This window comes from Peromyscus maniculatus, chromosome 7 (genome assembly GCF_049852395.1).
Source record: "Peromyscus maniculatus bairdii isolate BWxNUB_F1_BW_parent chromosome 7, HU_Pman_BW_mat_3.1, whole genome shotgun sequence".
NCBI classification, from domain to species: Eukaryota; Metazoa; Chordata; class Mammalia; order Rodentia; family Cricetidae; genus Peromyscus; species Peromyscus maniculatus.
Window position 1 is genome coordinate 17320710 of NC_134858.1, and position 15003 is coordinate 17335712.

General features: G+C 50.2%; 1 protein-coding gene across 13 annotated transcripts in view; it reads left to right on the top strand.

The window, feature by feature from the left end:
- Positions 1-4753: 4753 nt before the first annotated feature.
- Positions 4754-15003, top strand: part of Dnm2 (dynamin 2) — a 91277-nt gene continuing 81027 nt past the window's right edge. For 5 of the 13 annotated variants that reach the window (XM_006986993.4, XM_042280504.2, XM_006986991.4 and 2 more), the window contains exon 1: positions 4820-5117. In XM_006986993.4, coding sequence (XP_006987055.1) covers positions 4957-5117 — 161 coding nt within the window. In that variant the 5' untranslated portion in view covers positions 4820-4956. Of the gene's footprint in view, positions 5118-15003 lie in introns of all 13 variants that reach the window. The other 8 variants (XM_042280505.2, XM_006986996.4, XM_076575812.1 and 5 more) reach the window with 6 other exon arrangements.

Below are 15003 nucleotides of genomic sequence, written 5' to 3' on the forward strand. Positions count from 1 at the left end.
GATCTTGTGTCTTCTTGGGAAGGTGGTCTGTCTGTCTTCCTCCTGGTCCCAGGCTTCACTGTAGATGGATGTCTTGCTGCTGCTTTGTAGGAAGTATCATAGGGGGTGCAGGAGAGCCCAGTGGTTAGGTATGTGTGAGGCGGCCCTGAGTGATCCAGGACGGAGAAAGAAAGGCAGAGTCCGGAAAGGTCGGAGGTGGCCCCGAGGCCTCGAGTTTAATCTGGTGGCTCTCAGCTGTAATCCTGGCTCTGGAAAGGCAGTCCTTAGAGGACAGCTGCAAGTTCAAGGCTAACTTGGTTTTCATAGCCAGCCCGGGGCACTGAGTAAGACCCCTTCCCAAAAAAACAAAACAAAAACGTAACCATAGCGCCAGTGGAGTAACTAGGAACCACCCGGTACAGCCCACCTTGTTGAGTGCAGTTGAAGACTCAGGGCTCCTTGTTTGTTTGTTTGTTTGTTTTTGTTTTGGAGATAAGGTTTCCCTGTGTATCCCTGCGATCTTGCAACTTATTCTTGAACTCAGAGATCCGCCTGCCTCTGCCTCCCGAGTGCTGGGATTAAAGGCATGCACAGCCATTTTTCTTTCTTTTTTTAAAATTTTATTTATTTATTTTTATTTATTCTTTTTAAAGATTCATTTATTTATTTTGTATACAGCATGTATGACTGCAGGTCAGAAGAGGGCACCAGATCTCATTATAGATAGTTGTGAGCTACCATGTGGTTGCTGGGAATTGAACTCAGGACCTCTGGAAGAGCAGTCAGTGCTCTTAACCTCTGAACCATCTCTCCAGCCCTCTTTCTTTTTTCTTTTTTAAATTAATATTATATGCATTGTGTTTTTTTGTTTGTTTGTTTCCTGTATGTCTGTGCGAGGGTGTTGGATCCCCTGGAAGTGGAGTCACAAGCAGTTATGAGGGACTGGAAATCTGAAAGAGCAGTCAGTGCTCCTAACCACTGAGCCATCTCTCCAGCTCCTCTTTCTTCCTTTCCCTTTCTTTTCTTTCTTTTTTTTTTTGTTTTTGTTTTTGTTTTTGTTTTTTCGAGACAGGGTTTCTCTGTGTAGTTTTGGTGCCTGTCCTGGATCTCACTCTGTAGACCAGGCTGGCCTTGAACTCACAAAGATCCACCTGCCTCTGCCTCCCAAGTGCTGGGATTAAAGGCAGGCACCACCACTGACCAGTTATCATTTTACAAAAGTAAAATGATAATTTATTAATTTAGATAGTTTTTTTGAGAGAGGTTCTCATGTAGCCCAAGGTTGTTATATTCTTTTTTGTTTTGTTTTGTTTTGGTTTTTTGAGACAAGGTTTCTCTGTGTAGTTTTGGTGCCTGTCCTGGATCTCGCTCTGTAGCCCAGGCTGGCCTCAAACTCACAGAGATCCGCCTGGCTCTGCCTCCAGAGTGCTGGGATCAAAGGCATGTGCCACCACCACCTGGCGCTTGTTATATTCTTTAGGAAGACCCTGAATCTCTGTCTTCATCTGTTTCTCTCTCAAGTGCTGGGATCACTGGTAGGCGCTCTCACACCTGGTTCATGTGGTGCTGGAGATCAAACCCAAGGCATCGTAGACAAGCACTGTGCCCAGAGTCACATCCCCAATCCTATGCATTTTTTTTTGTAGTTGCCATTTAATAGTATTCAGCCAACTCCTGACGTTCTGATCAAGTCTGCAACACCAAGTGCCAACCATAACCCCAAGTGTTTGAGTCATGTTCCATAGACAATGGCTTCTCTGTGGCTGGACAATTTCTCTCCAACTCCCACCAAGCCCACTTATAATATAAACACACAGACGCTTATATTATTTACAAACTGTATGGTCGTGGCAGGCTTCTTGCTAACTGCTCTTATAGCTTAAATTTATCCATTTCTATAAATCTATACCTTGCCACGTGGCTCGTGGCTTACCAGCGTCTTCACATGCTGCTTGTCCTGGCTGCGGCTGGCAGTGACTCCCTCTGCCTTCCTGTTCCCTCAATTCTCCTCTCTGTTAGTCCCGCCTATACTTCCTGCCTGGCCCCTGGCCAATCAGTGTTTTATTTTTTGACCAATCAGAGCAATTTGACATACAGACCATCCCACAGCACTTCTCCATTGATGATGCCTATTTCCTGAAAGTTCCAAGTTCCCACTGGTTTACACACATCCTCTCATTCCTCTGGCCAATAAGGCAAAAGAGAGTGGGCTTTGATGCTCTGATTTTTTTCTTTTTCTCTTTATAGCTAAGTCTTTCCCTCTGTCCTCCTTTCTCACAGCTTTAGCAGACCTGGGTACCACCTTCTGTCAGCTGCTTTCCAGAGTGTCCATTGCGCCAGCCTCCTCACTGGACTCCCTGCTCAGACACATCTGTGGCTCGAAGCATCAAATTACTACTGAGTAATCGTTTCATCCTGGCACGATGGTGCATGGCCATAATCCCTAAAGTCAAGAGGCTGGGGCAGGAGGATTGGGAGTTCCAGGACAGCCTGGGCTACATAGTAAGGGTCAGCCTGAGCTATACAGACTGACTCAAGTAAACAAAACCACCGGCTGGGACCCTGGCATATAAAAGAGCTCTTTGTTCATAATAAACTGGGTGTGGTGACTGGTGCCCGTAGTCCCAACACTTCAGAGTTAGAGGCAGGAGGATCTAAATTCAAGGCCACCCTCAGTTATACAAACAGCTTTGAGTCAAGGCCGACTAAATGAGGCTCTATCAAAAACACCACCATTCCCCCAAAATGCATCTGAGTATGGAGTCCAGTGGGCAATTAGAAGGTCTAGAAAGCAGTGAAGTTCAAGAAACAGGGAGACAACTGTGGAATATTGGCTTCTGCCTTAAGATGGCCCTGGGGTGGGTGGATCAGATCCCACCCCAGTAAAAACCCCAGGGTGGTCAGCCTGTGTAGTTCCCGCCCTGACAGGGTTAGCCAGCAGCCATTCCAGCCGAATTCACCAGTTCCAGGCTCTGAGAGATCCTATTTCAAAAAATAAGAGAGGGAAATGCCTAATGTCAAACCATGACCTCCACATGCACAGGGCAGTGCACCAAAGGCTCATAATTGTGCAAAAACTGGGGGCTGGAAATACGGCTCAGAGTGCTGTTCTTGGAGATTCCTGCAGTTCCGTTCCCAGCACCCATAGTCAGGTGGCTGACAAATGCTTCTAACTCGAGCTTCAGGGGATCCCATGCCCTCTTCTCATCTCATGTGCATATAATACACCCAACATACATAATTAAAAATAAAATAAAGGGGCTGGAGAGGTGGCTCAGCAGTTCAAAGCACTTGTTGCTCTTGCAGAGGCCTTGGGTTCAATTGTCAGTAACTGGTTCCCGGTGATCTGACGCCCTCTCCTGGTCTTGGGCCCTGCATGAACATAGTGAACAAAACATATATGTATGAGAAACACCACATGCGTAAAAGTGAAGTTTGGGGTTGGAGAGAACTCTACAGTTAAGGACATTTGTTGCTCTTGTGGAGGATCTGGGTTTGATTCCCAGCACCTATATTGTGGTTCACAACCATCCAGAATTCTAGTTCTAGGGGATCTGACACTTCCTGACTTCTGTGGACACCAGGCGCATTACATGGTGCACATAAAAATAAAATAAATCTTTAAATTCTTTAAAATGTTATTTAATGTAAATTTTTAAAAGATGTATTTGCATAAAATTATTTTTTTTATGTGCATGGGTGTTTTTCCTGGATGTGAGCTTGTGCATCATGTGTGTGTCTGATCCTGGTGGAGGCTAGAAGAGGATGTAAGATTCCTGGAACTGAATTACTAATGGTGGTGAGCTGTCATGAGGGTGCTGGGAACCAAACTCGGGTTCTCTGCAAAGCCGGTAAGTGCTCTTAACCACAGAACCATCTCTCCAGGAGCATTTTTTTTTTTTTTAAGTAAAAATAAGCCTAGGGTTGTAACCACTGGTAAAACACTTGCTTAGTTTAGCTTCATGAGGCCCTAGACTTAATCCCTATGAGCATTCAGGAACATGCACGCACGAACAAGTGGGTTCAAATAACCGCACTCACAGCCTGCTATGAGACTCATCTTCCACTGGCACTGGGACTCTTCTAGAGCTCGAGTCTGTGATCCTTTCTAAGATACAAGTTTTCTCCAGCGCTTAAGAACGCTTGCGTGACTGTCTCGGAACCATACCATGAGGTGTGGCGCTTCCTGGGTACAGTGAGTTTTTGCTTAAAAAGTATCACAAACTGACAACAAAAGCCAGGAAAGCTGGGAAGAATTCCTCTGACTGACAGACACAGCTGTAAATCAGTATGTGGAATCTTAGCAGGAGGAAGCCCGAGGCAGGAGGATCACCTCCAGTTTGTGGCCAGCCAATGGTTCAGAAACAGCAGAAAAAAAAAAAGGTTGCGGCTCTCTTTTCTCTTATTGGTTGGAGGAGCGAAGTGATATATCAACCAATGAGAAACTTTTACGGAACTAACTAATGTCAAGTGACAAACCAGTGTTTAAGGATGGATTCCTTACATCATTGGCAGGCGGACGTTTCCAGAGACCAATAGGACAACCCAAATCAGCCTAGTGAGCAGAGGCCTGGGGGTCTGCACGAGACCCCGCCTTCCGGGCGTGACAACCCGGTTTCCACTTCTATTGGTTTTCTCATATTACTGACAGTTCCACAACCCAATGAAATTGTGAGACTAGCCCTTCCTCGTGTCTTTTTTATTGGCTTGCATCTTTGAGTGGCAGCATTCTTGACCAATTGAAGGCAGCATTAGGAATCCGGGCTCCGCCCCAGAGGCTGGGCGGGGAGGTCGCTCGGGTCGGGTGTCGCCTGAGAACCGGATGAGGCGGCGACTGTGAGGCCGAGCCGGGAGCGGGCGTCGCGGCCAAGGGGAGCCCGGGCGGGCTGGCGGAGCGGAGCGGCAGGAAGCAACGGCCACAGACGCCTCGGGGTCGCGTGTCGTCGCCGGGGGAGCCGCGGGGCGGAGGCGGGCACCATGGGCAACCGCGGGATGGAAGAGCTCATCCCGCTGGTTAACAAGCTGCAGGACGCCTTCAGCTCCATCGGCCAGAGCTGCCACCTGGACCTGCCGCAGATCGCCGTGGTGGGCGGCCAGAGCGCAGGCAAGAGTTCGGTGCTCGAGAACTTCGTGGGCCGGTGAGCGAGCGCGCCGGCGGCGGTTCCCAGGCTCCGGCGGGGAGGGCGGGCGGCGGCCTAGGGCGCGGAGGGCGGGCGGAGAATGGCGGAACTGCGGCTCGCGGACGTCGCAGGACCGGTGGCAGTGGGTAAGGTCTGGGGCAAGAGTCTCTGTGGCTTTCCGCAGGGGCTGGAGATGCAGTCCCAGGTCAGGGACTGGCCAGTGATAGTGGGTGAGGTTTGGGTCAGGACGGTCAATGCAGACCCTTCTTGGTGCATTTAGTCTCAACTATCACTGGTGAATTCTGACATCACTTTGCCTGTGATTCGGGATAGATCCACTCATCTTTTCTCTTGCTACCTGGAATTCTTAGTGTGCGCGCTGCTGAAGCTACACTTGTCCCCAGCCGTTCATGGGGCGTGAATGACCCCTGGGGTCTGTGTCAGGCTGGTTATTTATCTGGAACCTTCTCTACCGTCTGGTTAGCTGTTTATCCGTTCTGGACAGGCTTCCTACCGGCACCATTTGGTTGTCCCATCTGTCCAAACCCACCCTGAAGTCCACTGTTGTCTGGCTAGCTGTCTAGGGTGACCTCTGGTGTGCAAATGCCCATCTGTGCCCCTTGCTTACTTGAGTTGGCCTCTGCCATCAATGGCTGAACTTTAGGGGCCTCTGTTGTCTTCCAAGTGAATCCATTCCGTTAGTCTGCCCTGCTGTTCTCCATCACCGCCCAGGCAGCCCTGCCTGTCCTGTCCTCTCTGAGTGACAGAAGGTGAGGGACTTTGGGAAGAAACATTCTTTAGAATTCTTTCCTGGCTCAGGATCCCTGAACCTCCTGGCTGGCTCCTGAGCTAAAGCTTCCCAGTTGGAGAGCTCTCCAGACAGCGCTGGGGGCCTCAGCTTGTTCCATCTGTCCAGTGGGCAAATTCCACTTGCAGCTGTTTCTGTGATCCAGGAAGTGAGTGAAGGAGGGATGTTGATTTACTCCTGTCCCTCCCCCTCGGCCTGTCACACAGCACCACTTCTCCATTCCAGGAAGTGTTCCGTGAATGATGTGGTGTGTGCCCAGTGATAACATTTGCTTTGCTGTGGACATTATCATTGTGTGTGTGTCCGTGTCCGTGTGTGTCCGTGTCCGTGTGTGTGTGTGTCTCACAGTGCACTCGTGGAGGTCAGAGGACATCATCTTTGTGAAGTCCCTCCACATTTACGTAGGTCCTGGGGATCAAACTCAGGTCATCAGGCTTGGATAGCAAGCCTCTTTACCCATTGAGTCATATCATTCCTTGCCCTTCCATCTTAAATTTTTGAGACGTGGTCTCTCTCTGAGCCTGAAGTTCACTGATCGGCTAGCCTGGCTGGCCAGTGAGCTCCAGCGATCCACCTCTCTCTGCCTCACCCTAGCATTGGGTTGGTTACACCCTCCCTCTGTTGTGTGTTATTGTTGTTACTAGTCTTTCGTGGAGGCGGGAGCATCACTGAATTTGAGGCTAGCTTACACTACATAGAGAGTTCTAGGGCAGCCAGGGCTACATAATGAGACCCTGGTTGATGAAAGGATACAGGGACTGGGATGTTGGCAGTGTCAGTTTAGGCAAAATTAGATGCACCTGTGATCTTAGGCACTCGGGAGTCTGAGGCAGGACAATTCTTGAGTTTGTGGTCACCCTGGGTTTCATTGTTAGACCTTGTCTCAAAAAAACAAAACAAAACTGTGAGAGGGTTGTGGATGTAGCTCAGGCATAGAGCACTTGCCTACCGTGAATAAGGCCCTGGGGGTCCCCAGCACTAAACTGATAATAAATATTATTGCCGTTTATGTTATCTTTGATTGCTTCATATTCAAAGAGACCTTTCTGTGGCTGTCTTTTAGGTACTAAATTAATTTTTATGTATATTTTTAATTATTAATTTTTTTAGATAGAATCTCACTCTCTAGACCAGGCTGGCCTTGAATCCACAGGGACCCACCTGCTTCTGCCTCCTGAGTACTGGGATTAAAGGTGTGCGTACTCTTCCTGGATTTTTTTTTTTTTTTTTTTTTTAAACAGTCTCACACTGTAGACCAGGCTGACCTGGAACTCACCATGTGGCACAGGTTGGCCCCCAGAATTGTAGCAGTCTTTCCTGCTTCCACTTTCCAAGTGCTAGGATCACAGGCATGTACTGCCGTGCCTGGGCATTAAGTTCTTTTTGCTCTGGAATGTCTTAAGGCCCCTGGGCTGCAGGGCCCTGCTGAGAGGGGTCCTTTCGTGGGTCCCATTCAGTCCTATTCTGTATTTCCTGCTGTGAATTTGACTAAAGAGAGTCAGAACTGAGAGTCTGTTTCCTCCGTCTGCTGCTCATGGATGTCCAGTGGGCGTCTGGCTGGCACCCAGGAGCAGAGGATAGAGCGTGTCAACAGCTTGGGCCTGCTCAGCTCCTGGGGACAGCTCGGGCTGCTGCTGGTCAGTGCTGCCATTGGAGTTTTCGGGGAATGTTGGTATACATGTGGACGACACAGTCGGCCCCGCCTCTTGCAGGGGCTTGCATGCAGTTTGCTGCCAAGGACTTGAAATGTGTGTGACAAGTTTCACATCAAGTCCAGATTTCTACAGAGCCAGAAACTTCCAGAAGGTTCTAAAGAGTAATGCTAATGGTGTGGAGGCCTGAGGCCCCCAAGCACAGGTCTGCCACGATTGACTTGGTGTCTTTAGTCAAGTGAATTGGGCTCTCTGGACCCCAGGTTCTTTTGTGTCTGTCTGTGTACACATCTGAGTGTGATTATGTGGAGGTCAGAAGTTAGCCTCAGGTGTGGTTCCTCAGGAACCATCTACTTAGTGTTTTTGAGACATGGTCTCTCACTAGAACCTGGGGGTTGCTAATTAATCTAGGGTGACTGGTCAGCACACTCCAGGGACTCACCTGTCCGGCTCTCCACAGTGCTGGAGTGACAGGTGTGCCTTATGACGCCTGGCTTTTCACATGGGTGCCAGGCTTGACCCGGGCTACATGCCTGGGCTCCCCAGCACCATACAACTTTTGTTTGTTTTTTCAAGACAGGGTTTCTCTGTAGCTTTGGAGCCTGTCCTAGAACTCACTTTGTAGACCAGGCTGGCCTTGAACTCACAGAGTTCCGCCTGGCTCTGTCCCCCCCCCCCCAAATGCTGGGATTAAAGGTGTGCGCCACCACTGCCGGGCCATATAACCTGTTTAAAAAAAAAAGCAAAACAAGGACTTCTATACCCTAGGCTGCCTTTGAAATGACTGTGCAGCAACCTAGAACTCCCGAGCTCCTGCCTCCACCTCCTGAGTTCTGGCAGTGCAGATGTGCACCATCATGCTTGGCTGTGTATAGTGCTGGGGATGGCACCCAGAGCTTTGTGGGTGAACCAGTAAGCCCCCTAGATTTCTTTTCTACATGATGGGGAGCTGTATGTAGTTTGGGCAGTGCAGGGCAGGGGTAGAGTGCCTGCTTCCATGTGCTAAGGCTCCAGAAGTTCAAAATAAGTAAAACCAAGACCCTGGGGTGAGCTGAGTTAATGGGTAACTCACTGGGTCCTCTACCCAGGGTTGCTCCTATCCTTTTGGAAGCTTTTGCATTGGAAACCTTTGGCTTTGTGCACAAGCCCTCTGTGGCTGCTGTGGCTCTCAGGAGGGCTTGTTTGGTCTCTACCTAACCTTTGCTGTTTAGCCTTAAGGGCTGGCAAAGAAAGGCTGGTTGGATATTTTTCTTTTTTTCCTCCTTTGGATAGAAGCCCAGGAAGTTGGGGTTCTAGCCTGGGCTTCTCTATCCAGGGAAGCTGGGGCTGGCTCCTTCCTGTGAGTGTTTTGCCTTTCAGAGTCAGTCATCCCAGTAGGAAGTGGGGCTACCATTCCAGCTGAGTGTTTGACCCACCAGCTCCTGCAGTTAGCTGGTGCATGTCATTGCACTGGAGGAACACCTGGTGTGCAGGTCACTGGCGCCTCTGGCAAGGGACTGCATCCCACCTCTGTAAGACCTGGATCAGGCCAGCAAGATGGCTCAGTGGGTAAAGGGTTTGATCCCCCGATGGAAGCAGAGGAGCAATTCCTGTGTGGTGCATGCACACATACACACAGACCCAAAGAGAATAAAGACACGAAGTGGTTTTTTTTTTAAAAGTTTTGTTTTGTTTTGTTTTTAAAGGAAAACAGAAAGGAGCTCCAGGGCTGTCGCTCAGTTGGTAGAATGCTTCGCATGAGTGAAGTCCTGGATTCCACCCCCACCATCACATAAGCCTGAGACATGCTTGTAAACCCAAGTGGAGGCAAAGGGATCAGGAGTTCAAGGTCTGCTCAGCAGCATAGTTAGTCCTGCTAACTTGGGCTCCATGAGACCCCTGCCTCCCTGAAAAAGTAAAAGAGAGTTTCAGACTCAGGCCTGGAACCCCAGCACTCAAGAGGCTGAAGGCAGGAAGATTGCCAGCCTGGGCCCTGTAGGGAAACCCTGGCTAAGCAACCAGAAAGTTGAGGGTGGAGGGGTAGCAGCAACTCTTCCTCAGGCCCAGTGAGTGTCCTAGGACAGTGTTTTCCAGTGCTAGCTCAGTTTTCCCATGTGCCCAGGGATGTGGCCTTGAGGCAAATAACCTTCCAGCAGAGACTAGATAAAATCCCTGGTGCAGGTGATGGCAGTGCTGGGGGGCACGGAGAGGAGGAGCAGAGCCAGAGGGTGAGGATTGCTGTCAGGGGTCGGGTGACACCTGGCTTTGGAGAAGAGACGGGGAGGGAGAAGTTGGGAAAGGCGTCCTGAAGACTGGATATGGAGATAGCCAGTGTGAAGGCTCTGAGCTGAAAGCTCCGCCAGGCGTGCCGGGAAGCTAAGACTGTGAGCTGAGCTTTGAAAAGGAATTGGTGTGTGGCTTGGTACAGGCCACCTCTTTCCTGGGGGGCAGGGAGGGAAAGTGGCCGGAGGCACTGCCCCATCTCTTAACTGGATGCATCGGTGGGCTGAGGTACTATGCTCTCCTGATTGGCAGTTTTCTCTGTCTTCCGTTCACCTGTTAGGGCCTGGTCTGATTTTCCTTGGATCAGGAGGCCTTGGTAGCTGTGTGCACAGGTACATGTGCACATGTTCCTATGCGTGTGGACACCAACTCAAGTCATCAGATTTGGCAGCAGGCGCCTCTATCCACTGAGCCATCTCACCAGCATTTTTTCTTCTGTTCCTCCCACTCCCCTCCTGGAACTTGATCTGTAGACCAGGCTAGCCTCGAACTCACAGGGATTCCCTCCCCCCCTTTCCTGCCACCTCTGCCTCCTGAGTGCTGGTATTAAAGGCATGAGCCACCACTGACGAGCTCTTCTTCTGTTTTTAATACATAGTGTCTTTGATGTACAGCCCAAGCTTGTGATTCTTTGTCCCCTCCCTGCCAGAGCTGCCATGGCAGGCCTGCACCATCACCCCAGACTGAGTTGAGCACTCTCCAGAGCTGGGTAAAGGCTGGTCACTGAAGGAACCTCATCCCTCTCCTCACACTTGGAGTTGCTCAGAGCTGCAGCTGGTCTAGGCTGTGCCGGGTTTGAATACAAATGCCGAAATGACAGGCTCCTTGGTTGCTGGGAGAAACTTGGGCATCCGCTGAACCCTAATTTACAGGGGAGGGGCCAAGTGCTGGCTGTAATTAGGCCCTTATTAAAGTGTCAACGCTTTTGGAGAAAATACAGTCAGTAATGAGCTACTTTACACAGCCTCTCTGCACACTGAGCAAATGGAGGACATTGTCATGCCTCCTGAGCCAGGTGACACACTAAGAAAGACTCCTGCACCTAGGTGTATGTGGGATTCCTGTGAGGTCATCCTCAGCTTCAGCCAGAGGCTAGGTGAGCATTTTAAGACCTACATTGAAGCCAGGCACTAGTGGCTTGGGAGGCAGAGGCAGGTGGATCTCTGAGTTCCAGGCCAGCCTGGTCTACAGAGCAGAGTTCCAGAATTGCCACGGCTACACAGAGGAACCCTGTTTCGAGGGGAAGAAAAAAGAAAAGAAAAGAAAAGAAGCCGGGCGGTGGTGGCGCACGCCTTTAATCCCAGCACTTGGGAGGCAGAGCCAGGCGGATCTCTGTGAGTTCGAGGCCAGCTTGGGCTACCAAGTGAGTTCCAGGAAAGGCGCAAAGCTACGCAGAGAAACCCTGTCTCAAAAAAACCAAAAAAAAAAAAAAAAAAAAAAGAAAAGAAAAGAAAAGAAAGACCTACTTTGTTATATTTTTGTGTAAATGTGTATGTGCAGCATACATGTACAGTCCTTTGAAGGTGAGAGGGCGTTGGGTCCTTTGGAACTGGAGTTGTAGACAGTTGTGAACTGCCATGTGGTATTGGGAGCTAAACCCTGGTCCTCTGCAAGAGCAGTGGGTGCCCATGACTCCTGAGTCACTTCCCCACACCTTCTCTTGTTTCTTTTGAGGCAGGGTCCCTTTTAGCCCAGGCTGGCCTGGAATTTCCTAAGCAGCTGAGGTTGACCTCCTAATCTTGCTGTATCCGTGTGTGCTGGAATTCCAGGTGTGTGTATCACTCTGGTTGGTTCCTTGCTGAGATGGAATCCAGAGCTTGCTGCGTGCAAAGCAGTTGAAGCGGTCAGCCCGTTGAGCCGCGGTCCGCCCGATGAGCCCCAGCCCAGCCTGCTGAGACCTCACTCTGATGTCAAGTAGGATTCCATGGTTACTGCCCTGACTTACAGAGGGGGAAGCTGAGATTAGAGAGGGGAGTACGTTCATCATGGAGGTCAGACTCCTGTGAAGTTGTCAGGTGTGTGTCTAACTGTCAGGCCTTAAATCGGGTCAGGTGCTGGAGACTGGATGGGGACCTAGACCTAGTTGTACAGAAGATGGGTGAGAAGTGTGGTGAGAGATAACATAGGATCAGAAGTAAGAGATTGGTTTGAGTGCCCATCGTCATGTGGATGCCCCTCAGTTGACAGTAGGCACAGAGTCACCCCCTCCCCCCAATCTGGTTAGCTGATTGCCGGATGCAGATTCGGCATAGCCTGGCGTACGTGGGACTCAGGACACTGCCTGTCCGTTTTTAATTACATGAGTAGAGTGGGAACCAGTGACAGACCCTGCCCTTCTGCCAGCTCCATGGGAGCCGACAGTGTCTGTTTGGAGTCTGTCTTTGATAGTGGAGTGTGCATGCTGTTCCTGGGCTGATCCCTTATCTCCAGCCTGGATTTTCTGGAGCTCCGATCACTCTGCTTTTATTACTTAATTTTCCAGACTGAGTGTGCTAGCTCACCCCTGTAATCCCAGCACTTGAAAGGCTGAGGCTGGAGGATTACCATGAATTCAAGGCCAGCCTGGGCTACAGGAGACTTGTCTCAAAAAAACCAAACAAACCAAAGGGAAACAAAACAGTATAACAACGAAAAAGCCCATAAAACCAACTTTCTGTTTCTTTTTCTGTGGTATGCGTGTGTGTGTGTGTGTGTGTGTGTGTGTGTGTGTGTGTGTGTGTGTGTGTGAGTATGAGTGCACGTGGAGGCCTGAGGTTGATTTAGAAATCTCTTACTACCTCCATTGATTCAGGCCTCTTAGTCAAATCTAGAGCTCGCTGATATGGGTAGTCTGGCTAGCCAGTGTGCTCTAAGAACCGACATTGTCTCGTCTTTCTAGGTTGGGATTACAAGCCGGCCGCCATACCTGTTTAGTATTTATGTGTGTTCTGGGGATCCAAACTATGGTCCTCACTCTTGGGTAGCAAGTGCTTAAAGCTGAGCCCACAGCTAGCTTTCTAGCCAGGGGCAACTGTTAGAAATCTTTCCAGGTAGTTTCCACCTGTAGCTTGGAACCTCCTGACCACCCCAGCATGTTAGGGAGTGGAGGTGGCCTGGGCAATGCTGGGGGGCAGAGGTGACTGCTGTTATTGAGACAGTAGAGCCCTCCATGGGCTGCTATCCACCCGTCTGCAGCCCTGCGTGTGAGCCCACTCACCAGTGTGGATTCCTTGGCAAAGAACCATCATGAATGCTGTGTTTAGAGATTAGCCTCTTCTCGGCCTTCTCTCATGGGTCTTACCCTGAGGCTTGCTTGCCTATAGACCTCCCTAACAGAGGGATTTTCCAGCCTTTCTTCTGAGCCTGGGATAAAGTCTGGCACTACTACTGAGCTAAACCCCAACCAACCCCCTATTTATTTATTTATTTATTTATTTATTTATTTATTTATTTATTTATTTGAGTCAGGGTTTCTCTGTATAACAAACAGTCCTGGCTGCCCTGGAATTCACTCTGTAGCCCAGGCTGACCTTGAACTCACAGAGATCCACCTGCCTCTGCCTCCCTAGCACTGGGATTAAAGGTGTGTGCCACCACGCCTGGCTTATTTATTTATTTTATGTGTTTGAGTATTTTGTCTGTGTGTGTTTTGTGTGCATGCCTGGTATGTAAGGAGACAAGAGGACATTGGATCCCCTGGAATTGGAGTAACAGAGGTTGTGATCCACCATGTGCTTACTGGGAACTGAACCCTGGTCCTCTTGAAGAGCAGTCTGTGTTCTTAGCTACTGAGCCATCTTTCCAGGCCCTTAATTATTATTTTTGAGACACTGAACCTGGTTTCCTTGCCTTTGCCTTTGCCTTTCCCCCTCCTCCAGAAGAAGGATTCTAGGCATCTATCACCAAGCCCAGGTTTTTCTCTTGTTTTGGGATTTGACCTCATGTTTGCGTTATCCGTGAAGGAAGTGCGTTATCCACGGAGCCATCTCCCCAGCCTCTTTCATTTGTTTTATTGATAGAGTTTTGTTTGCAGCTCAGGCTGGCTTCAGACCCGCAGTCCTCTTGCCTTAGCCCCGAGTGCTGGGACTTGAGGCGCTGTCACTCCACCTGGGCCCTCCACTGTCCTCACTCCGACTGTGGTCCACAGTAGAAGCAAGGCCATCAGGTGACCTAGGAACACCCCGACACCCTGCTGAAGAAGGAGCCACCCAGAGACTGTCCCAAACACACTTTCCCAGAGACTCCCAGGGCTCTAGAGCAGGCAGGCATTGTCCTAGCTGGTGTGACACTGCTTGCTGGGTGATACACCCTGGCACAGCCAGACCAGCTCCACTGAAAGCCCCAGAGGTAGCCTCAGTACACAGCTGTCTGTCCTGGCTGTGGGGCTTCTGTCTTCTGGACTTCTGATGAGGTCTTTCTAGAGCGGTGGTTCCCGCCCTTCCTAGAGCTGCGACCTTTAGTACAGTTCCTCATGCTGTGGGGACCCCAACCATAGAATTATTTCATTGCTGACTCATGACCATAATTTTGCTACTGCTATGAATCATAATGTAAATATCTGATATGCAGGATATCTGATATCCAACCCCTGTGAAAGGGTTTTTCGAACCCCAAATCCGTGTTCTGGAACTACTGTTGTAGAGAATGGTGGCTTCTGGCTTGAACTCCTGCTCCCTCTGCTTCCACCCGACAGTGCGGGCACTCGAGGTGGTGCCACTGTGCTGAGTGGGCATGCGTGCTTGCTAAGGTGCTTGTGGCTGCTGGGGGAAGCCAGCGGAAAGCCAGACCAGGAGCTGGTGGCCTGCGCCCGGAGCCCCGCTCATCCGTCTGCCTGGGTCAGGTTCCCACGCCACCGTTTCGCAGTGCTGACCTGCCGCTCGACCAAGCCCAAGTCCGGCTCCTGCAGCCTCTGCCTTGGTGGCACTGTCAGGGCACCGCTCAGCACAGGCTGTTGAGGAGTTGGGGTGGGCTGGTTTCTAGGGAGGGCCTTACCTGGGTTTGTCCCTGGCCTGAAAACTGAATCTTAAACTTTTTTTAACAAAAGTTTTCTTGAGAAGGTCTCATGTCGTCATTGCTGACCTCAATCTAAGTTAAGTGTGTGGCTGAGGCTGGGCCTGCTCTTCTGTGCATCCTGCCTTCCCCTCCCTACGCTGAGATGACAGACGTGACACGTCACCAGTCCCAGCTGCTGCTCCCCCTGCCA